The sequence below is a fragment of the Meles meles genome, chromosome 7, assembly GCF_922984935.1.
Source record: "Meles meles chromosome 7, mMelMel3.1 paternal haplotype, whole genome shotgun sequence".
In the NCBI taxonomy this organism is placed as follows: Eukaryota; Metazoa; Chordata; class Mammalia; order Carnivora; family Mustelidae; genus Meles; species Meles meles.
In genome coordinates, this window is record NC_060072.1 from 25,490,339 (window position 1) to 25,516,185 (window position 25,847).

The following is a 25,847-nucleotide window of genomic DNA, read 5'->3' on the forward strand; positions in this document are numbered from 1 at the left end:
GCAGGCTCCTGCCAAACAGGGACCCTGATGCAGGGCTGGATCCCAGGACCCTGGGATTATGACCTAAGCCAAAGGCAGACACTTAATGACTGAGCTACCCAGGCGCCCTCCAAATCCCTTTTTTAAAAAAAAAAGATTTTATTTATTTATTTGACAGACAGAGATCACAAGTAGGCAGAGAGGAAGGCAGAGAGAGAGGGAGAGGAGGAAGCAGGCTCCCTGCTGAGCAGAGAGCCCGATGCGGGGCTTGATCCCAGGACCCTGGGATCATGACCTGAGCCAAAGGCTGACGCTTAATGACTGAGCCACCCAGGCGTCCCCAAAAGTCCCTTTCTTAATGGAACTTCTATTCAGGTGGCAGGGGGAACAAAAGATTCTAACAAGTAAAAGATAGTTTCTCGGCTGATGAGTTATGGGAAAAAATACAGCAGAGAACGGGAATAGCGAATGCGTGTTTATGTGTGTATACCTGAGGAGAAGAAAAGGGAGAGGCAGAAGGAGGGAAAGATGGGGTGGCCAGGAAGGTTTCTAACCAAGTGTCATCTGGAAGGAATTGAGCCATGGGACTATCATCAGGGAAGAGAATTACAGGGAGCAGGGGGTTCAAGTACAAAGTCGTGTAGTAGGAGTATATAGTACTTGGCACATCTGAAGAACAGCAAGGTCAGTGGGGCTGGTACAGTAAGTAAGGGACAGCATGGTGAGCGATGAAGTCCCTGAAATAACCGGCTTTGACTCTAAGAAAAATGGGGAGCCACTGAAGGATTCTCAGCAGAAGAGTTCTATGATCTCAGTTATGCTCCAGTCAGAAGGATACTACAATAATCCAGCTGGGAGTTAATGGTAGCTTATACCATAGTGGTTAGTAGTTAAGAGGTGAGCAGTAGTGAGACTCTGGATATACTACGAAAATAGAACCAACAGAATCTCTTGATGGATTGTTTATGAGAGGAAAAGTGTTATCAAAGATGATTCCAGAGTTTCAGACCATAGCAACTGAAAGACTCAAGTTGGCAGAGCTTACCACCACTTTTAAAAAGACTATCACTGCCATATTCTCCAGTTAAACCAAAACTAAGAAATATGCATTTTCCCCCCACTTGCTGTTTGGATAGGGAAGCGGCTCTGGATAACCATTGCTTATGGGCAAACAGGAAATTCTAATTTAAAGCATTTTCACAAAATGTGGATTTATTTTTTAAAGCAGGAAATACAATATTTTGTAATGATGAAAAAACTAGTTAAAAATTTGAACAAAGGAAAAGAGAGACAAGGACTCTATACTAAATATTTTATATACATCCTCTCAGGGCACAGTGAGGAGGTAGCTTTTCTTTCCAAAGGTACATCACTTGCTCAGTTTTCCTGACAGAAGATATGTGAACACTACAATCTAAATCCAAAGGATATTTCCTTTATAGGACACGATGAAAATCACAAAGGAAAACAAAAGGCACTGATATATTTGTAAACCACCTTTCACTACATTTTTTAAAAAAGCTTTAATTAGTGTTACTCTTTAGAGAGAGAAATTTCCTTTAAATTTAACTTACAAATCCATTTTTAAATTCTTTATCTGGGTACAATGGCAACTATAACAGGTGGCAGAACATAATTTTTGAACATTACAGAAATTTTCAGTGGTTTATAAACACTGGAGACATCAAGATAAAGCTTCTTGCAGAGGCTGGTACCTGGTAATAACACAACACAATCATTGAGTTTGGTTATAGATTACTTATGTGTCAAGATAAAGCAAAAGTCAAAGAACTAAAGTTAGTCTAATTTGTAAAACAACTTCAGTGAGCAAAAAGGATTTAGCTACAACTAGCATCTTTCACAGAAGCAGAATTACTGATTCAAAGAACATTTTTAAGGCTTTTTGTATGTCAAACTGCATTTTTTAAAAAGAAGATTTTATTTATTTGAGAGAGACTGAGCACGAGTTGGCGGGGTGGAGCGAGAGGCAGAAGCAGACTCCCCACTGAGAACGGAGCCCAACACGGGACTTATCCGGGGACCCCGAGATGATGACCTGAGCCAAAGTCAGATGCTTCACTGACTGAGCCACCCAGGCGCCCCTTTGTTAAATGGCATTCTGAACAACTTTAGGGAACCAAGGAAACCAGTAAGAAAATTATCGCAGTAGCCTAGGTAAGAAATGATGAGGGCTACGATGAAGATGGCAGGAAGGGCTGGTTTTAAACATTTTCAAGGTCAAACAGACACAAGAATCTATTGATAGACTGGATACAAGGGATAAAAACACAGATAAGAAGGCTGGTATCAAAAAAAAAAAAGTAAAGAAAAAAAAAAGAAGGCTGGTATCCAGGTTTCTAGCTTAGTAATAAGTTGCATGGTGCCACTTATTTTTTTTTTTTTAAAGATTTATTTATTTAACAGAGAGAGATCATGAGTAAGCAGAGAGGCAGGCAGAGAGAGGAAGGAGCGCAGGCTCCCCGCTGAGCAGAGAGCCTGATGTGGGGCTTGATCCCAGGACCCTGAGATCATGACCTGAGCTGAAGGCAGAGGCTTCAACCCACTGAGCCACCCAGGCGCCCCTGGTGCCACTTATTGATACGGGTTAGAAAGAGGGTAAGAATAAGTCAAGGCAAATTTCAAGTAACAGTAAAGATTTAAAAAAAAAAAAAACACCAAAAGAATTAGAACATTTATGTGACTCTGGAAATTTTAAAGATGTAGAGACTGATGCAGTCTCAGAACAAAAATGGATCTTGGTATCTATGCTGTCAACTACACTTGCACCGGTTTCATGGTATCAGGTGAAGTTCTGAAGACTAGAAACTAAGAAACATCTAAGTGGAGTTCGTTAAATACTGAAAAAGAATCCAAAGATGCACTATTTAAAACCACTACTAGAATCTTACCAAACACATGGTTTTTGTAACTTGCTTTATTTTGTTCCTTCCATCTTACAATTTTTCTACCACCCATTCCAAAGAATGTACCATAAATCATTATCAATCTTATATTACTGAACTTCTGTTTCCAATATTTGCTGTTTGGGGAATATCATGAACATACTCTGAGTATATTCTCATTACTCAGATAAATCTTTAAGCTTAAGATTACCGTAGAGTACATACCTTTCTGAAGACTGGTATTAACTGCTCAAGTGAATGAATTTGTACTTCTGTTACTAGTGTGTGAGGTCTCTCTGCTCATAGATAATGAATATTATCAACTTTCAATATCCTTGGCAAAATGTCTACTTACTACTAATGAGACCAAAAGTTTTATCATATTTATTGGCCATTTCTATCCCTTCCTTTGTGCAGCCAGTCCATGCACCTGCCCTATCTTGTCTAGGTTTTACACAACATAGTGCTCTTTACTATGTAGAGAGAATTGTATCTACTTTTGTTAAAACCATTGCAATTTTTTTCACTTAGAAGTTCCCTTTTTTTTAGAAGTTTAATTCTTATATAGTCAAATATATTCTTTTTTTATTTTTAATTTTTATTAACATATAATGTATTATTTGCCCCAGGGGTACAGGTCTGTGAATCGTCAGGCTTACACATTTCACAGCACTCACCACAGCACATACCCTCCCCAATGTCCATAACGCAGCCACCCTATCCCTACCCCTCTACCCGCCAGCAACCCTCAGTTTGTTTTGTGAGATTAAGAGTCTCTTATGGTTGTCTCCCTCCCAATCCCATCTTGTTTCATTTTTTTTTCCTTCCCTACCCCCACAACCCCCTGCCCTGCCTCTCAAAATCCTCATATCAGAGAGATCATATGATAATTGTCTTTCTCTGATTGGTCAAATACATTCTTTTATGCAGATTTTCCAAGGGAAGATATAGATCTTTTAAGTTCCTTATCCAAGTTTGTTAAAACAAGTAGTCATAAAATCACTCATATTTAATGTAAACTCATGTATCTATAAACTCTGACTTGAGACAAGAAATTCTTATAGTAAGAATTTTAAGTATTTTTGATATCAAAATATAAGTATCTCCTCATCCAATCTTAACGATGCTCTCAACTTTTAAAGACAGCTTCCCTAACATTAGGAAGGCAACTATGATGATGGTACTCAGCAAACAATAAAAAGGAACAAGTGGACCATTTACGTTCATACAGCACAAGCGCCATCCAAGTGCATCTATCTTTTGCTCAGCCCTTCCATTCCACAGATAGAGTACCTTCAAAGCAGGGAGGCTGAAGCCATCTGTAAGGTTATGTGCTTCCTCTTCTGAAATTTGCTCTTCACTAAGTCCCAGGCCCAGCTCCTTAAAAGGCACCACACAGATGTAGTTGGTTACATTGTCACTCTCAGAGTTCAGGGGGTAGGTTAAATTAGGTTAAGGCAATCAACAAAGCCTTTCATTAAAAAATATAAAGGGTACGGTGAAACCATCCAAAATTACCTTTACTAATCTTTATCCTGAACTTTGAGTGGAGGTGATGAATGTCCATTAAAAAAAAAAAAATCTTAAAATCTACTATATTGGGGCATCAGGGTGGCTCAGCAGTTAAGCATCTGCCTTCGGCTAAGGTCATGATCCCAGGGTCCTAGAATCAACCCTCACATCAGGCTCTCTGCTCAGCGGGAAGCCTGCTTCTCCCTCTCCCACCCCTCTGCTTGTGTTCCCTCTCTCTCTCTCTGTCAAATAAATAAGTAAAATCTTAAAAAAAAATCTATTAATATAACTCAGGTATCTTATAGGAAACTTGTGAATAAAGTATCTTTATATCTATCTAAAGAATTAAAAGTTCAACTCTTCACACGTGCTAAAGCACTAACTTAATTATTTTTGACAAGTACCCCTTGAAACTGTATTATGTACTTTCTCGTATCACGGCTCAGTATACCACAGTAAAGATAGCTCTCTTCCTCCCAGTGTGCACACTGCAGAACCTCATTAGCACTAAGCTTGTTCTATCTCAAGTAGCTCGACACAGACTACCATTCTGTTTCTGCTTTCCTATTCCTCCGGGGCAACTATCAATTTACTATGAGATTTTATTCCCCCTTCAATAGTTTTTGTTTTGTTTTTTAATGTAAGGGGTGGGGGAGGGGCAGAGGGAGAAAGAATCTTAAGTAGGCTCCAAGGCTCGACACCCAGCACGGAGCCTGATGTGGGGTCTGATCTCACAACCCTAGTAGGATCATGACGTGAGCTGAAATCAAGAGTCATATGCTGAACCAAGTGAGGCACCCACCTTCAACAGTTTTTGTAAAGACTTATTTCCATATAATTCTTGATACTGAACTATTTTTGTATTTTCAGCATACTCTTATCTGCTCATACATAGAATAGTATTTTAATATAGTGCTATAGTCAATCTATAAATATTCTATTCAAGTATTTTGTATCCTCATCTGTGAGTTTGGCCCAGTTTTAATTCTTTATAATTTGTGTTTTGGTATTGCAATTATAGAAACTTCATAAATAAAATGATGTAGGGGAGGCTTTCTAGCCTTTTTTATGGTCTAAAATAGTTTTTTGGAAAACTATAAAACCATCTGGGCCTGATAGTTAAAATTTCTTTTATTCATTTAGTTTCTGAACATGTAATATATCTACAGGATTAAAAATTCATAAGATATAAAAAGTCCTTAAGATATTAAGAGGTACAGTAAAAACTACTTCCTACCCCGTCCCTTAGTCACATCATTCCCCTAGCCAAAGGCGAAAGCAATCACTGTTATTAGTATCCCTCAAGATACTTTTGTGCATCTTTCAAGATACTTTATGCACACATAAAAGCAAATCCAAATATAAATGTGTACGTGCGGATATGTGTATATATATACAATGCACACACTTATTTATTCCCTATATATATCTCCCATATATATCTATAGTCTTACACACACACACACACACACACACACACACACACAATCCCTGTTATGCACAAATGGAAGCATAGTGTAAATAATGCTCTGTACACTTCCTTTTTTTTTCAACAACATGATTTGGATACCGTTCCACAGTAGTGCATCAAGAACTTTATCATTTTTAATAGCTGCAAATTTTCCACTGTTTACCTATAATCAGTTGTGTTGTTTTTTAAATGGAATATTTTTTAATCATATACCTAATCTCTTTTAAGTTTTTTAATTCTTCCTAGGTCAGTTTTGAATATTTGCATTTGATAAGAAATTATCCATCTCCTTCCACATTTTCAAAGTTGCTGTCACAAAGTTGTATGTATTATCTCGTTATAATGATTTTAATTTCTTCCATATCTATGGTTATAGCTCTGTTCCCATTACTAATTCTGTATATTTCTCCTCTTTTTACTTTGATCAGACATGTGAGGACTTATACTTATTGGTCTTTTCAAGGAAATAGTTGGTGGCTTCTTTTTTAATTCCCTATGGTTTCTTATGTGGTAAATATGTTCTGGTCTCTGCCTACCTCTGAATCTTATCTCATACCTCCCAACTTACTCTGCTCTAGTCCAATCACGCTAAAATAACTCCTGCCATAGATCTTTATACTCCCTGCTCCATCAGACTGGAACATGATCTTTCTCCTCATTCAAATGTCATTTTAAATGTTAACTCTTCAGGGAGACTACGTAGGGGACGCCTAATCGTAGGGGACTACGATCCAATCGAAAGCCATAACCCACCAATCACTCTCTATCCTACTCAGCTGGGGTTTTTTACTTTGTAACAGATATGTAAAAATCTCATCTGTTCACTTTATATTCATTATCTCATCCACTAGAAGGCAAGAGCCATGAGTACAAGGATCTTGTCTGTCTTGTTCACTGCGAGGTTTCTATTCCACAGAAAAATGACTGGCACAGGAAACTCATAAATTTGCCATCATTGTTAAGCTATTCCTTTTCATTCCCTTACCCCTCACTGAACTGTAAGTACGCTGAGGCAGGGACCATGCCTATTATGTGTACCACCATAAATCCAGGGGCTGGCATATTGCTTGGCACTGAGTTTATTCTCAATAAATATTTACTGAATGAGTAACTACTTGAAGTTCACCTGCCACACTACTGTATCTCTATTTCGTTCAGTATCTTTGCTTCATTCTACTTGGAATGTAGACTATTATTATCCTCAAGGCCAATTCCTTGAAAGCGTTCTCTGACCCTGCTGACCAAGTACATTGTCCTGCTATGCTGGAAGGAACCCTGGGCACTTGCATTGTATTATGAATCCCAGTTTATCTACCTGAAAGTCTTTAAAAGTAGGTTATATAAGTTTTTACTCTATCTTTGTAACACATAGCAGGCAGGTATTTAGGCAGAGGGGAAACTGAATGGACAAGTTCATGACTAAAATTTCCAAAGTAGTACAATTTGTACAGTTAAAAATATATAGAGAGAGAAAGATTTTAAGTCATTAGTCCTAGAGTTAAGACACAACTTCAACTCTTACTAGTTATGTCACATCAAACAAATCACACAAAGTGGAGAGTTTACTTAGTTTTCCTCCTAAAATGAAGGAAAAATATACCCTTTATATATACCCTTCCAGGGTATATATAAAGGGTATATTCTAGCACTCTGTAAACTTCAAGCATTATATTATCAGCGCTATAGCATCCAAAATACTGAAGGTACGAGTAGTATTTTTGCATTCCACTTACTCATAAGTTAAAGATCTATAAATCTTAATGAAATAAAGATCGTATACACCTTTATTTCCTGATTAAAAGAACTAATTTCCTGATGTATGAAAGTGAAGTGACAGGCTTACTGCCATGCAGTCCGAGTGTTTATTATACACAAGACGCTGTCTAAGCACTTCAGAAGCACTAACTCATTTGATGTCAACAGAAACACAGTCAGGAAGAGTATGTTGTTACTGCCGTTTTTAAAATGAATAAAGCAAGGTACAGAACGTTGAGAAACTTGCTTAAGGTCACCTAGGCAGTAAGTGATGCAGCCAAAATTTAAACTTAGCCAATCTGACTTGAGAGCCTCTGTTTTTTTTGAAAGGGAAGGATTTCCTGTTACCAGTTTATTTCCATGTCATGACGCAAATTTGCCAGGTCCAGCAGCTTTTAAAAATGTCAGGCCTAGCAAAGCCAGATTCTTCTGACTTTATTCTTTGTACCAGTAATGGCAGGGCCTTCAAGTTTTTTCCTTGTTGAAACTGAGTCACACGAGACCAGAAAAACTTTCTTCCTGTCTGTTATTGTTATTCCCCCTAGAATGCATTTCCAGTTTTAAAACAGAAATGATGATGGAAACTAGCTTCAAAATCGGCAATCTCTGTTTATACTTAACTTTCACAGGATGCAACTACATTATCTATATCCATTACTCTGGAAGCATATTTATTTTTACATATAGACAGAAAAGGATATTTTTTCAGCATATATAGGGTAGCTAGCCTTGCTGCTTGAAAGTTGGCTCTTACAGTTCTGTAGACAGCTTTCCGAAGACCGATGAGATGCTGACTGGGATGCTGTCCAGCTTTATTAAATGGGCAAGCAGCACTGACCCTGTCAAGCAAACTTGAAAAGTAAAATGTGATACAACTGTACAGGTGTCCTAAAGTTATTGTTTCCTAAATCCACAATTCAATTAAACTTAGAAAAAAAAATCCTTTTTTGTGGTTTCTATTAGAAAACAATTGTAAATATCCCAACTCAGGTCTCATAAACAGCCATTTCCCTAATATATCTATTGCCACCAAAAAAAAAGACAAATGAAAAATTAAATCTCAAAGAGTAAAGGCTTCTTTTGATATGGGGAAACAATAAATTTTAGTCAAAATATAGTAGAAATTTAGGAATACTTATGTAAGACATTGCAATTTTTTGATACACTCTACTTGCTAAAATACATTAAATCAGTTTTCAAAACCTCTATCTATAATAAGTATGAAAGCCTTAATTACAAATACTTTTACATTCTTAATATGCATTTATGTATGGTTATCAATCATATTTTTGGTCACTTGTACAGAACAATCAAATACTGTTTAGAAATACATTCTGTACATTCATAAAAGTAGGGTGAAACAACTTACCCACCTGCTGCCACTGGCACTTACCTACTCAAAATGAAGTAGGGGACGCAGAGGGATAACAGGACCAGTGGCCAACAGGGGAATGCAAGTAGAAAGGCAAAGGAAGGGTTACTAGGTAGTAGCGTAGCTACTCTCAAAACTACTCAAGAGGAAGCACACTTCATAGCACTTTCCAAAAGATAAATGGGGAGTACCTATTTGCAACAATGATGTATAATATATCATGCTTTTATGAATGAAATGAAAAATAATTACATATTACACAGCTATTGGATAATAGTTATTTCACCTAACCAGTAACCTCTCCCAGTAGAAAACAAAATACTGGAATTTATAAGTGTCTCAGACTATTAACGACAAATTTGCAAAACAAGACATCTAACTCAAAACTCTTAAAATATTAAACCAAACTAAAATATATTCAGACATTAAAAAGTTATTTTAAAAAAAAAAGAGGACCATGACTGATAGGCTTATTTTAAAATAATAAAATGAGGCAAGGAATGGTTAAATTCTTTGCTAGAGAGGACAAATTGAGGCAAACAAAAGAGGACATGTTTTCAGTATACAGCACTATTGTGTGAGTTTCAGTTTACTAATAAATCAGTTTTAAAGATAAAAATATTTCTAAAAAAGTTATGATTCAAGATTCATTATCCCTCATAATTTTTCTCAATCATTAGCCAGTTAGAAACAAGTAAAACAATTTTTGCCAACATTTCTTTTGCCTGTCTGCATGTCAATGCATAGAAGTCATAATCTAGAAGTCAATCATGTCTAGCTGGCCCACTTTAGCTCTTCATGCCAATTCTATACATAATTCTATAACGTAAGTTGGAAAATGACAAAACGCACAGAAAACCCTTTACATGTCTAAGCATTAATTGGGCACATAGCCACTTTGCTTAACAAGTCTTCTCAGTGAAATACTGTGCAAGTCAAGAACGAAAAGGGGCTATTACTTGGTGTTGTTTTTAACTTTTTAAAATCAGTATGTTCCAACAAATTAGTATTTGTTATGCTCTACCAAAAAGTGGACTTTAACTACAATAAGAAGGGCAAAAATTAATAGAGAAGTCTTACATTTTGAATTGAACAGAAAGAAAGGTTATAAAATCTCTCTCATGGCTTGGGATTGTTTAAACACTGTTCTAGAACACAACAGAGTGAAGAATGAGATGACTATTAGAGATTCTTCCACTTCCCTGTTTCGTGATTGTCCACATACAGCTTTTCCATAGGGACTGTTTAAGTATTCTTAATAAGCATGGCAGAGTGAAGAACGAGTTGACTACCCAAGGTTCTTCTGCTCTCCCTTTTCATGATTTTCCAGATATAAGTAATTAAGAGTAATAATTATTCTTCACCATATACTTGCTTCCTCCCGCCTACAGATTACAAAGGTTATATGAGTTAAATAAATGGTTAAATATACTATAGTTCAACTCTCATTTGTTAGTGGTTAGCAGGCAGCCTAGTGGACCAGATAAAGCTCTAGAGTCAAGTAGAATGGATCTGAACATTTGCTCTACCATAGGTAATTGTATGCTTTTGGTTATATGCAAAATTACTTAGCACAGTATTTAGAACATAAATGGTGCTCAATAAATATAGCTACCCTTTTAATAACAGAATAAATATCCTATAAATCTGGTAGCTTAATATTTAATTGAGACTAGATTAGACTGGTGAATATTTAACTTCCTGTGAGAATCTGAAACATCATTATTTGCATTATATTCTTAGAATATTAGGGCCATAATATCTGCTAACATTTATTAAAGAATATTATTAATGCATGGCAAAATTTTTCAAAATGAATTCAAGTCCAATACATCTATCATTTAAATTGAGGAAAGAGAGCATCTGGCAGAAAGTAAACAAACATTTGTTGGGTAACTTTGCATGCTAGGTTCAAAGTTAGGCTCTCTCTATATATTATCTCATAAAATAATCACATTAACAGAGAAATAATCATAATTCTCAAAGCTCTTTGGTTTTTCAAAGTAGATAAGCAGAATAATACTACATATTAAATCCAGCACCTAATGTATTTGTTCCTTCACAGTTAAGAGATTTCAGTAAATGCCTAAGAAAAACCTACTTTTTTCTATAAATGCAACACAGAGCTGAAAATAGGTAATAAGTACTCTAATTTATAACTATGTAGTAGAAAAGAATTATTTAAAAAATAAAATGAGAAATGAACTCACAGTGTAAATCCTCTGGAAATGACTTCGGTTTCTTGAATGAGACGTAAAGCTTTTCTCACAAGGTTAGTAAAAGCTCGGCTATTTGTTGCTGTATCTTCTAAACGGACATTGTATTTTTTTAGAGTTACTTGTAGTTTGGCTGTCCTCCATAATCTCAAAGCTCTTACGATCAGAAAAATAAATAGAATCACTCCCCATACCAGCCAGGAAGATGCAATCCATGAAGTGGGAAGCATAATGAGCAAACTAATGAAGGCAAACAGCACTGAGACATCCCTGTAACAGAGAAACCAAGAAAATAATATCCATCAGACTAGAGGAAGATGTGTTAGTAATTTAGGTTTACTAAAATAGATAAAATGCTAGCTTCTTTGTAAAGTGTGACTTAAAAACGATATGACATTTAAACAAGTAATGTGAAATAGTTTAAAAATATCTAGCAAGAAAACATTGATGCTTAGGTATTAAAATCTCAGCTAAGTTTAAGTAAAAGACATAAGTAATAGGTATCTTCAGAAATGACTTTTTTTTTAAAAGATATGGATTCTTCTAACTGAAAAACAAAGTAGAGTTTAAAATCCAATCTTATAAATCTAAAAGTAAAAATAATTTTTATTAATTTTTAATATTAAAATACATTTTAATATTGTCATGAGTTCTTATCCCAAAGTCAGATACTAATTATTTGTGCAGAAACAAACATTTCAAGAAAATATAAATATTTTTCCAATAGAAATAAAAAAAACCCGAGTAATTGTTTCAGTAAAGTCATCTAATTTTAAATAATCATTATCATAAATCTGGAATACACATACCTACCACAGCCCATAATATGCACAAACTTTGTATTCTTACACTGCTTTAAGTAAAGTAAAAATATGTATGAAAATTTTCTTTCTCTAGGTTAATACAAATCTACAGACTAAAATACATCTGTTAAGCAATGAAGGCTTTGATTAAAATGTACATAAGAAAGAGGTGACTATAGGGAGATGTTTCTGATGACGTCTAAAAAAAAATCAACAACACCTGAAATTACAAAGAAAGTCACATGTAAGAATGCTTCCTAAGAAATATTTACCTGCCCTAATTTCTCTTGGAATTCTTTGCTTTCATATGATGCTGGTAAAATCAAAGCAAAATCTCATCATATACTTTCAAGCATTAATAGCAAAGTCTGAAAGTATTTACAGGCCTCAGAGTTGCCTAATCACATCTGTGCCTAAAGGAAACTTGAGAGTTAAAGCTGTAAAATTCTTAAAACTCTGGTTCCTTCTAGCAGCACTTTGTCGTCTTCTATTTATAAAAGGTAAGATGCTTTACTTCATCATGATGCTGAGTGACTACAGATTTTAAAGACGTATTTTGCTACCCATTACAATATGAAGCATTTGTCAACGTGACAGGAAAGACAGATAAATTCAGAAATTTGAGGCCACTGTTACGTACTTACCCATATAACTTGAGTAATTCAAGGAATGATTTTGTTTACTTAATAAACACATACCTTAATAGGAGGAGACATGAACAGTTCTGTATATACAATCCCTTTTTGCTGTTCTTTCTAAAAACATGTCCTGGAACTTCTGCATTACATCCAAATACTTCAAGTAGTAGAAAAGTTTTAGGATTGAATTGTCATTCTATTCTTTATGGCTTCTCGGTCAACAAAGCAAGAATTGACTGTTTACCTCCATGTCCCATCCTATTTTTGATGTTTCTACAATGAGTTGTTTTTTTTTTTTTTTTAAGATTTTATTTATTTTATAGAGAGAGACACAGTGAGAGAGGGAACACAAGCAGGGGAGTGGTAGAGGAAGAAGCAGGCCTCCGGCCAAGCAGGGAGCTAGTGCGGGGCTCCATCCCAGGACTCTGGGATCATGACCTGAGTGGAAGGCAGCCACTTAACGACTGAGCCACTCAGGCACTCCTACAATGCGTTTAAGTTATAATCTATTAATTTTAAAGATACTAAAGAACTGGCTAGGACTGCATGCACACACCTGTATAGATATATGGGTAAGAGAGATCCTTGAGGCACATGTTATGCCTGCTTGTTGGGTTATTAAACACAGAACTAATTATACTGAATTAAAAATGTGTAGCAAGCAGATTTTCTTCCAGCTTCACTTTAAATAGTATTTACTTTAGAAAGGTACTTTTGTTTAAACCTCTGGGGTATCACTACATTAATTACAATGTTAAAATGCATGGAAAGTTTATAATATCTTTACAATGGAGAACATCATGATGGATTTCCTCTGCTAATACCATATATGTAAGCAAGAGATAGATGTTTTCTGGACAGTACCAAATATTAGGGGTTGCCAGGGAGCAAAGTGTTGGAAGATGTCCATTTTCCTGTTGTTGAGGTTGCCCTGCAGACAGGATACTGGGATCAAGTAGCTCAATCAGCTCCACATCCTCTTGTAACAGGACTTCCTGTTGCAGGATGGTATGTAGTGAGTCAAGTCGGAATCCAATATCCTTGCCATTAAAAAACCGGAAGAGAGGCATTATTACATACATAATTTTGTATTAAATGCTAAGCTCCTAATGTGCTAACAAAATTTTGGGTATTTATTTTCAGTATAACATCCAAGAAGAAGATGTAGCTGTTCAATCTATCTTTAGTATAATGGATGGGGTTTTAGTTTCACTGTAAATGTGAAACAATAAAGACTGAGTTGGATGTTACCGAGCCACCAGATGTGAAATACAAATTGTTAATAAAGAAATGTGAAGTAACTAAAGACTAATAAACCTGTCTAGTTAAGCCCAATTAATTAGGTTTTTGGAACAGAGCATGGAAACTATAATCATATAACCTCAGATGCTATCCCTGGATACTGAAACAATATAGCCAGAACAGTGAGAATTACATCAGTAGGATCCAGGCCTTCTACAAACGGACATTTGGGTATTAAAAACAAAACACTGAGGAATGTAATACAAAACCACACTAATAAGTGCATAGCACTTTATAGTTTACAAAATGCTTTCACATATACTAGCTCATTTATTCCTTCCTCTTTTCCTTCTATCAAAAAATATTATATATATATATATATATATACACACACACACACACCAAGAACCATGCTTAAAACCAAGGGTATGAACAATGAGCATAACATACAAGTCTCTACTCTTGAAGAGTTCACAGAATAATGAAGAGGACTGAAAAATAAACATTTACAACATAATGTGCAAAGAAGTGCAATGAGGCATACCTGGGTTATTATGAAAATGGCACAGAGGAACCAAAACTTGTAATGAAGTCAGAGAAAGGAAAAGAAGTGATGCCTGAGCTGAGTCTTAAAGTATGAACAAGAACTGACCAGATAAAACAGCTGGAAGAGAGGAGTGGGAAGAACAAAAGCCTCTTTAGACCTGCAAGTCATTGCTTTTAGTTTTACACAGAGTATACATGGTAAAAAGATGAGAGATGAGGGGCACCTGGCTGGCTCGGTAGCGGGAGCATGAAACGCTTGATCTCAGGGTTAGGAGTTTCAGCTCCATGCTGAGGGTAGAGATTACTTAAAGAGAAAAATTTTTTAAAAAAGGTGAGAGAGGAAGTAGCAATATTACAGTATATGGGTTAACTTTCATAGTAACCCCCATGATGTACATTTTCATACCCCTCTCTGTTCTACAGAGGAGAAAACCAAAGTCCAAAGACATTAAGTAATTTTCCAGAGAGGAGAAAACTAAAGCCCAAAGAGATTAAGTAATTTTCCAGAATTCTGATTTCAAATCCCAAGTCTCTGGTAATCAATTATACTTCCCTATATAGAGTCTGCTGTATGAGAAAATTTGAAGTTTTACTATGCATTAAATTTAAGAACAGAATGATACTATTTTAAGATAAATAGAGAACTTTTAATGGACAAGGCCTTTAGCTATTAAAGTAAAACCAGCTACGTCTAGGGTTTGAGGACAACAGGTCTGCTCTTGTAGCCAGTTCATCATTCCCACACAAGCGTCTGCCTGCCCTGCCTAAGCTGATCATAATGGGGACTGAACAGGAATGCAGTGATCCATATATCCCACCATGAGTGCGTGTCCTCCTGATTGTGCATTATACATCCTTTTAGAGAAGGAGAAGAATGTTCTTAATTAATACCAGTCCTATATTGATATATTTATTGATTTTTTTCTTCTTCTTTTTTTAAAGAAAGCTCTATACTGAGGGGCACCTGGGTGGATCAGTCGGTTAAGCGTCTGCCTTGGGTTTGGGTCATGACCCCAGGGTCCAGGAAGCCCCGCACTGAGCCCTGCATAGGGCTCCCCATTCAGTCTAGAGTGTGCTTCTCCCTCTGCCCCCAACTTGTGCTCATGTTTGCATATTCTCTCGGAAATAAATAAAATCTTTAAAAATAAGTAAATAGGGAGCGTGGGTGGCTCAGTGGGTTAAAGCCTCTGCCTTCAGCTCAGATCATGATTCCAGGGTCCTGGGATCGAGCCCCGCATTGGGATCTCTGCTCAGCGGGGAGTCTGCTTCCCCCTCTCTCTCTGCCTACTTGTGATCTCTCCCCCTCTGTCAAATGAATGAATTAAAAAAAAAAATCTTAAAAAAAAATTAAAATAAGTAAATAAAAAAATTTAAAAAAAAAGATCTATGCCCAATGTGGGGCTTAAACTCACAACCCCAAGATCAAGAGTCATATAATCTACCGACTGAGCCAGCTGGGCACTGCTTTATTCCTTTTAATTATCTATTATTTCTTGTCTTTTTGATACCAGCCATTCTGAGAGGTGTAAGATTATATCTTCTTGTTGTTTTGATTTGCATTTCTCTGATGATTAAGGATGTTGAGCATATTTTCATGTGCCTCCTTTCTCTTTTAGAATTATGATTCAAGGGGAGCCTGGGTGGCTCGGTCAGTTAAGCTTCCGACTCTTGATTTTGGCTCAGGTCATGATCTCAGGGTCATAAGACTGAGCCCTGCCTTGGGTTCTGTGCTTAGCACAGAGTCTGCTTAGGATTCTCTCTCTCTCTCCCCCCACCCTATCACTTTCCCTGCTCTCTCTCTCCAAAATTTAAAAAAACAAAAAACAAATAAAACCTTAAAAACAGAATTCTAACATTAAGAACCAATTAAGTGACACTCCACCTCACTTTCATAAACAGAATAGCATAATTCACTTTATACCATGGTTAGGGAGGGGTGGGAAGCAAGGAGGGCAGGACAAGGAACACGGCAGCTTTTCAAGTAATCGTTGAAATAAATCTCCACACATTCACCTTATTATTTGATTTGGATTCCCCACACAAAGCGGTATTAAAATGTTAAGGGTTAAAATTAAGTTTTTGCTACAAAAGCCTTAAATTGTACCTTTTATGAGACCTCTACGCACCTATATATGGGTAAGTTTAAGGAAGCCTAACTAAAGGAAGGCTAAGGCTATTAGAGAAGGGGAAGGTTAATAATGTAGAATGAGAGATTTCTCTCTTCATAGCCCCTTGTATAGATATGCTCCCTAATCAGGTACACACTTTTCTTTTTTTGATTTTATTTATTTATTTGAAAGTGAGAGCGAGTGAGCACAAGCAAGGGGAAGGGCAGGCAGAGGGAGAAGCAGGCTCCCTGCTGAGCAAGGGGCCTGGTGTGGGACTTGATCCCAGGACCCTGGGATCATGACCTGAGCTGAAGGCAGATACTTAACGGACTGAGACATCCAGGCATCACAGGTGCACATTTTCTTTAACATCATCCTTGGCATCAGACCGGTGTGCAAAGCTGGGATAATGCTTCCTCAAAATTATTGTGCTTTGAGGCAGTACTAATAGCTTTAGGAATATTTGATTCAAGAATGTGACAAACTGGGGTGGCTGGGTGGCTCAGTCAGTTAAGCCAGTCAGTTAAGCCTTTGGATCAGGGTCTGGGTTCAAGCCCCATGTCAGGATACCTGCATCGGGCTCCCTGCGCAGCAGGCAACCTGCTTCTCCTTCTGCCTCTCCCCCTGCTTGTGCTCCCTCTCTCTAATAAATAAGATCTTAAAAAAAAAAAGTGACAAACTAACCACCTATAATTACCCAAACATACAAATAAACTTGAAAGTGACAAGACATTCTAAATAACTAATGCAGTATTACCTAGTAACCTGACTGCCTCTACACAGGAAGAATTTGATCTATAGTCTACTCATTATAGCTATAAAATTAAATAAACCTATGAATTAAAATTTTTTTAAGAACAAATTCTAAAGCTCCTTTTATTTGTTTGACAGAGATCACAAGAAGGCAAAGAAAGAGGAGGAAGCAAGCTCCCCGCTGAGCAGAGAGCCCGATGCGGGGCTCAATCCCAGGACCCTGGGATAATGACCTGAGCCGAAGGCAGAGGCTTTAACCCACTGAGCCACCCAGGTGCCCCTAAGAACAAATTCTAAAATTGTATATTTGCAATATGGCAATCAAATTAGTGGAAAAATACACACCGGCTAATATTAAGAAACATCTCGCAATAACCCTATTTGGACTCTGGTCCAAGTCTCAAATAAATGAAGACATTTAAAAAGGACTAATTCTGGGGTGCCTGAGTGGCTCAGTCGGTTACGCCTCTGCCTTCCACTCAGGTCATGATCTCAAGAGTCCTGGGTTCAAGCCCCGCACGAACCCTGCTAGGTAGGAAGTCTCCTTGTCCCTTCTGGCTCTGCCCCTCCCCTGCTTCTTGTGCTTGCGCACACCCTCTCTCTCCAACAAATAAAATCTTTAAAAAAAAAAAAAAGGACTAATTCTGATTGACTTTATATTAGTAGGTACCATCTTTATGGCTGGGTGCTCTGTGTTAGGAGGTGTACCATGTGAACTCTGGCTCACCCTCAACAAGTCTCAGTGCCAAGATGTAGTTAGTCCCCAGATTTATATCCTGGTTCTACATCTTAAGTTAGTAACGTCTCTGTTTCAGTTTCCTCACCTGCAAAATGAGGATAAAAACAGTACCTACTTTCTAGGGTTATTGTGAGAATTAAGTAAGTCAATATTTATAAAACACTAAGTGTCTGGTGCACAGTAAACATTTACATAGTAGATACTATGTAAGTGTAAGCTGTTAATATCGTTAGTACACATGAAATAATTAAATACAATAAAGAAAAGGACACAGAATATAATACAAAACCTACAAAACATAGCACAGATAATCATTACTACACCATTGAAGAAAGTAAGAGATCCAATAGGCTGAAGTTTGGGGGAAAGGCCTTGAGGAAGAGCTAGGACTGCTTATTGAAAAGACTGCAATAAAAGAAAAAAATGGAAAGAATTCTACCACAGTATAATAGCACAAACACATATAGAATAGATATGAAATAAAAGAAAAGGAAGACTGAGTTGGCTGATGAAAATATTGGCTAGAAAGGTAGTTTAGGGCCAAATTATGCAGATCCTTTCTGTTGAAGTGACGAACTAGACTTGATTAAATGCGTAAAAGGAATCTTTAAGGATCTAAATGGAATAATGGTATGAGAAGGTAACTCAGAAGATTTCTACCTGTATGGAATGAAAGAGTATGAGAAGCACAACTAAAGAATAGAGAGATTTCTGTTTTTACCCCTAGGGATGGAGATGGGAACTATTCATGTATCAATATATTTCAATGATCTTATATATTTTTTAATATATTGTGTTGTTTCATAAAGCTGATGAGGACCAAATGAGTTAACATGTGTGAAAGCACTTTACAGGCTAACAAGTGCTTAAAAAGTGCTAATACCACTATCATTATAGTTTTTATAAAATAACTTTTTTTTAATCTTTAAGAAGTACTACTTCAATAAGGAATAATGGCAAAGGTTCAGCAATCATGGAGCAACTGCCGTATTTTTATAAAAGGCAAGAGGGACTGGTTGAATATCTGTATAGCCAACAAAATTTTAAATATGTTGTGGTCAAGGAAAAGTCAAGCATTTCATTCCAGAAGCCACAGGGTAATCCCTTGTTCCATTACTAGTAAATTACTTCTTTGGTACGTACTTCTTACAGTTCTTTGTAATATATGCACAAAAAGGATGCATATAGAAACTGGTACTTTACAGTGAAACATGTGGCCAGTGACAAAAGACCAAGAATGAAAAGATCAGGACTATGCCAACCATGACTAAACCACAGAAAAATGTATACGGATCCATATACCTTACCACAGTCCTAGTATCACTGAAGAATGAGGATGGCTCCACCTGGATAGAGATGATATTCTACGTAGATGACAAGATACTTCATTGACCTTCTCAACATACCTACAAAGATGAAACCCTGAACAGAGAACTTGCCCATTTGGATTGCTAAAAAAGTAATTTTAGTCAGTCAACACAAAATAATACTCAAGCTAGAGAGGTAGTATGTAATAATGGAGAGCCTAGGCTTTGAAACAGGAGACCTGAGTTCAAATTCTAACTCTATCACTTTCTCGTTGAACATTTTTTTAACAATTCACTTCATAAGTATTCTTAAACCAAACTGAAATGTCTGAATCTCAGGCTTTCCAATAGGTAAAATGCACTAAACCTTATGGTGTTTGGATTACCAAATCAAAATGTGAAAGCACTTTGTAAACATCTCTTTATAAATGGTAATTTGCAAGAATGATAATCATCATTTTCAGGTCATAGGCCAGCAGAGGATCCTGAAATCTGCTTACTTGTAATTCGATTACTCCTAAGATCCATGAGAACTTCCTAACTTCAATTTTTTAGCTATACTACCTGGATTTTGCATTGCTTAGGCTGTACAAAGTTGAAGCACTCCCTCTTGGGGGTCAGAGGTCAAACACCAGATCTATTACAGTAGAGAGAATAGGCGGGAAAAAAAAGCCAGCCTCACAGGAATCAGAAAGACTCTTAATGGTCACAATCCCAAGTCTTTGGGAAATTCTGTGATCACTAGTCTTGGGAGACTACATTTTACATATGAGGTTGCCAGAGAATGATAGATTAGTGATAAATGAATTGGGGGGGAACCACTTCGATTTTGCCCAAACTTTGTAATCATAGATATAGGATAAGGATACAGTCAAGCTCCAAATGAAAATGGAGAAGATCTCACTAATAGATTTATTTCCTTCCTATTGAGAGGAATACTTGTCAATGGAGGAAAAAGACAGCAGGAAATTGGTAACCTAACAAAGGTATCAAAAACTACCAGAATATTCTATCCTAAATAGAAAATTCTATTCTAAATTCTAATAACCTCCTAGAAGTCCTAAGAAATACTACTAATAAATTCTAATTCAAACATCCACAATTATTGAAGATTTGTTGGGTTTTTTTTAGGTGATACCAACAAACTTTACTAACACTTCATGAAGCAGGCAGTCTCCTTTCAGAGAACTGCCCAGAATTTCTATTCAGAATCAATCACTGCCCAAAACAGTGGCAAAACAAATTGTGATTCAATAGATTCTGTCATTAGTAAACTGGAGCCCTGAAAACTGATAAAAAGAAGTAGAGCAAACACTTACCAGCTTGTGAAGTAAGTCATCTTTCTTATTGTACTGAGAGAAAATCCAACTTTTGATGGTTTCAGCCACTTTTAACAGGATGCCTTGCTGAAGGAGATGAACGACATTGTATAGGATTTATTAAACCACACCCAAACAGCAGAAAAACTCCAAATAACTTATTTCTAATTAATCAGAATTTTTATTAGAAAAAGGGAGAAAAAAAATCATCTAGGTTAGACCCTTTGTCAATATTTCTCATCCTCCTTAATAATTCCCAGATTTACTTGCATATCAGAAGTACCTGGAGATTTTAGTTAGAAATATTCCTGGGTCCCCAAACTATAGGTTCAGATTAATTTAAAATTAAGTTTTGAATGAGACCTGAAAGCAAATTTTCAAAAGAGCACTCAGAAGTTTTCCTGATGCAGCCCATTTATTGGGTACACTATATATTAGCTTCGTCAAGATGATGACAGTATGTATTTCAAAATGAAAACCATAAGATGCTCCAAGTTCTCAAATACTAAGTACATTTCATTCCACAATGCTAAGGTAGAAAGACATTTTAATCAATTTTAAAAGAAAAAGTGTCTCATACTGAAATAAAAGTTATATTACTGAATCAACCAAAAATTCAAATTACCTTAATGTTAATAGCCCATTTCCATGCTAGTAAATGATGTTTATATTCATTGAGTGGTTACTATATCCGGGTACTGAAAAAGGGTCATAGGAACAATGATGAATACACATAACTGTTGTTTTCAAGAACTTAGCATAGAAGAGATGGTATAAATAATTACAAACAATGTAAAGTCTGGGAAAGTGTGGGAAAAGAGGTCAAGAGGTGCTAACACTGAAGCTATGCCCTAACAGAGAAGCAGGAATATAACAAAGGAGGGAAGAACATTCTGGGCAAGAGAACAGGATGAAGAAAGGAGACAGCCATGGAAGCGTGTCAGTGGTATGGTGGCATAGTCTGGGACATGCTAAGACCCAAGGGAAAAAGGGAATGATAATGACCACTAAGAGAGGTTTTAAAGGACTTTGATCTTATATGCCCTAATAGTTTCGACTTTATCTTATGGGCTGTGAGGAGCCACCAAAGACTTTTAAGCAAGGAAATGAAACAATAAAAATCAGCATTTAAGAAAAATAACTGGCTACAGTGCAGAGGCAATACTGGCAGGAAATGACTGTAGCCAAGAAGCCTGATTAGGAGGATATTTAACAGTCCAGTTAAATAATGAAAAAAGGCCTCAAGTAGGGTAGCAAAAAAATGGTAATGGTATGAGAAGGTTGGATTTTAGAGACAAAAGAAGTTCACTTGATATATCATTTAGTGACCAAATTAATGTGGGAGTCATGGAAGGAATATCTTATTTGTTTTATACAGATGAATCTTGAGTTTCCCAGGGGGACAGGTCAGGTGAAAATGTTTAGCAAATGTCCAAAACTCAGTGAAGACGGAGAATACACATAAGTGGCCAATGAGGGCAAAAAAGTGGATGAGATCACTCAGAAAAATAGACCAAGTAGAGAAGAGGCCTGATGCTCCAACTTTATGGAAGGAACATTTAAGAATAACCACAGGAAAAGAAACTAGAAAAATATACAGAGAATGAATATTCACGACGAGAACTCCAGTAAGAGTACTCAATAAGTACTTCACAATAACATTAAAAAATAAAAGTTAAGGGCGATTAAGGCTAACGACAGTTTCATCACGATCTTATATTATATAAAAACTTTGCTTTCCAAAGAAAATAACTGGTACTTCACTTGCTTTAACAGAACTTTGGGGGCAATTAGGAAAATATATCCCTGGAGAAGGAACTAAATAATACAACAAATCTTTCTAAAATTTAGCTGTCCCAGATTCAGAAAAACTCCATTTTAAGAAAATATAGCTCATACAATTGAAATGTGTACGATGAAAACCAAAGGAACTTTCTAGTGGCACCTGGGTGGCTCAGTGGGTTAAAGCCTCTGCCTTCGGCTCAGGTCATGATCCCAGGGTCCTGGGATCGAGCCCTGCATCGGGCTTTCTGCTCAGCAGGGAGCCTGCTTCCTCCTCTCTTTCTCTGCCTGCTTGTGAAATCTCTCTCTGTCAAATAAATAAATAAAATCTTTAAAAAAAAAAAAAAAAAGGAACTTTCTAGACATGTGGTAATTTTGAAAAACATTCTCTAGCTATTTCTCAATTTCTGAGGACTAGTAAATTTTAAATTCTCATTTTATTTATTTATAAATCAATAACACTTCTATATGTAAAAATACCTATCATAAATGAAAAGGATTAAATACCTGTAAAACTCAACTTTGAACAACAAAAAACGGCCAATGCCCATATCCTGCCTAAGACTATCCCTTGGCCCATTCTTTCCCTTTGGTTGCCAAGTAATCTCAAATCCAAGTTTTAATCTATAAATAACCTATTAGCTATATCCTTCAGTTTTGCTTTCAAAACTCTTCCTAGGAACATTCACATTTGAAAGGGGCAAAGAAGAAAGAGTTTAAGTCCACAGGACAACAAACTGGTTTTGATCCACGTGAGCTCTAATTCTCTAATTCCTACCCTGTACGTATCAGTTAAAAAAACATTTCTCTGGTATTTATTCTACTCTTGCAAATGGGCCCAGCTTGGTTACCTCACATTATAGAGGTTTTTCTAAGAAGAGGAGAAAAGAGACCTCCTTCCCTTTCTATCACCACAGACAACTAATTGAAAACTTTAAAAGCCTCCTCCCAAAAATAATGATGTCTTGTAATAAAATACTGATTAGACTAGAATGTTCAAGAAATGAGGTAATCTGGTTTATTTTTTCTATTAAATTAGAATTCCTTTTATTAAAACTCAAACGTACTGGAATTTTTAATTTTATTTTATTAAATATGGCTAATAGAACATAAACGAATCTAGTAAATGCATTTTACAGACCCTAATTAGTGAAGATTCTGCCAGTACCTTAGCCTCATAGTGTTGTACAGCAACTGAGATATTTATTGCATAAGAGGATACTGCATAGATATAAAGGGCGTCACAAACTGAGGTAAATATACCCACTCCATCACAGATCCTTGAAATTGCTTATGAAATATGTTATCAGTTTGCTTTCTTATAACTTGTGCTCTCTTTCAAAACAATATATAAAGAAAAAAATTCCAATTAATATAAAAGGACTATTGGTTGAGTTCTCATTATGGTTTGCATGTATTTTTCTGGTTCCCTCCAAACAAGTTCAATATTTAAAGAATTAATATATTTTAATCCTCAATCATATTAATTTCTATTCATTATAGAAATTACTGAGATAGTATGGAACAGCAAGATTTATATTTATCTAAACAGTTCTATACTACTGATGAAATAAAAAATAAAGTCTTAACCAGTGTCGGAGAGGACATGAAGGTACTTATAAGATTTTTGTTGTGTTTTTTTTTTGTACAAGGGTAAGAGTAAAGGCAGTTTAAATAATCAGTGAGGTGAAGAACAAAAGATTAATCATAGAGAATGAACATGCTTTCTTACTTTTGGCAGGGCTCTGGCAGGAGGCTTTTGTTGTCCCCCTGTTACTGTGCCTTTTTCTAGTTTTGGTGACAGAGAAGAGCATATTTCAAAGTCTGTGTGTCCCAGATCCTGTAAGTACTGGTAAAGTGGAGAATTCTGAAAGAGACATAAATGAAGCAAATTTCAATTTTGTTACTACTTCAAAAGTTTAGGAGGTGAAACTCAACACCAAACTTCACTATCATGACCAGTATGCATGAAATTCTTTAAGGCTTCATCTTTTAAAAAGTGAATTATCTGTCACAATGCCAACTAACATTTAAAAAAAAATCTACAAACAATTCAACAGAGAGACCCAAAAAAGGAAAAACTCTAAACACAGATTTTTCTGAGTGGGTACCAGCAAGAAAAAATGAATTTAGGAATATAAATAGATTTGTTAAGCAATTTCTTTGCCCAAATATTTGTACTACTAGAGTAGATTGCTTCAAAATAGCCAAGCCTAGCTATAGATAGTTCCTAAGAGGGCCTAAGGTGAAAAGCAGTTATTCCTTGAAGCTAAGAATTAAGCAATAATTATACTGCAATAATTATAATTTTATCATACCATCATATTCATTAATTCATTCCAGCACATGTATGTATTATCTACAACATGCCCAGCACTGTAAACAAACTTAAAACTCCAAGAAATTTACCTAAAATAAGCTGTATCTTACATACAACCATATGGCAAACAAGAGACTCTGTGGGTAATAAAAGCATTAGAACATGGTGGTTAAGCACACAAACTCTAGAGCCAGACTATATGTTCAAATCCCAACTGTGCATCTTACTGGCTGAGCATCCGATGACAGTTTATAACCCTGTGTTTCAGCTGTCTCATCTTAAAATAGGAATAAAAATAAGACCTAGTTCATAGGGCTCTTATATGGATTAAATACATACAAGGACTAAATACATACAAGCACTTAGAACAATACTTGGCCCATAGTAATCACTCAATTTACACTTCAACTTTATATAAGCCAGGTGGAAACAGCACAGGTTTTGGAACAGACTGAAAAACCCCAAAAAAACCAAAAACCAACCAATCAACCAACAAACCAAAAAACCAAAAAACACCCAAAACAAAAAAACTCCAATCTCATCAGATACATAAGCATCACTGTTAGACGAAAACCTATGGGAGAATATTCTGGATCAACCATAAGCTTTAATTTTAACTTTTTCAGTCTTCTTTAAAAATAAACCTTGACTCCATTCAACAAAAATATTTAATACTTTAAAAAAGACCTTATATTAGGTAGTAGAGATAAAATAACAACCACTACCAAAACTATAGTAAACAGCAACACAACTAACATAGTACCATGTGGCAAAAACTTAACTAGCACTCTACTTGCATCATTTTTTTAAAGATTTTATTTATTTATTTGACACAGAGAGAGAGAGAGAGAGAGACAGAGAGGGAGAGCACAAGCGGGGGAGCAGCAAGGGAGAGGGAAAGGCAGGCTCTCTGCTGAGCAGGGAGTCCAGTGCGGGACTCAATCCCAGGACTGTGGGATCATGACCCTAGCAGAAGGCAGACATTTAACCAACTAAGCCACCCAGGCAACCCGTGCATCATTTCACTTAAGGTTCACAACAAACCCTAAAAAAGTATTATAATCATTGTTATCATTGTTATT

The 25,847-nt window shown here is 36.2% G+C and overlaps 1 protein-coding gene across 5 annotated transcripts in view; it reads right to left on the reverse strand.

The window, feature by feature from the left end:
* VEZT (vezatin, adherens junctions transmembrane protein) overlaps window positions 1-25,847 on the reverse strand; it is a 68,032-nt gene that overhangs the window by 17,802 nt on the left and 24,383 nt on the right. For 2 of the 5 annotated variants that reach the window (XM_046012392.1, XM_046012396.1), the window contains exons 2-7: window positions 24,178-24,312; window positions 20,664-20,750; window positions 13,514-13,689; window positions 11,203-11,478; window positions 8,322-8,471; window positions 4,176-4,323 (exon numbers count right to left, since the gene is read on the reverse strand). In XM_046012392.1, the coding sequence (XP_045868348.1) occupies window positions 4,176-4,323; window positions 8,322-8,471; window positions 11,203-11,478; window positions 13,514-13,689; window positions 20,664-20,750; window positions 24,178-24,312 (972 nt within the window). The remainder of the gene's footprint in view (window positions 1-4,175; window positions 4,324-8,321; window positions 8,472-11,202; window positions 11,479-13,513; window positions 13,690-20,663; window positions 20,751-24,177; window positions 24,313-25,847) is intronic. The other 3 variants (XM_046012395.1, XM_046012393.1, XM_046012394.1) reach the window with 3 other exon arrangements.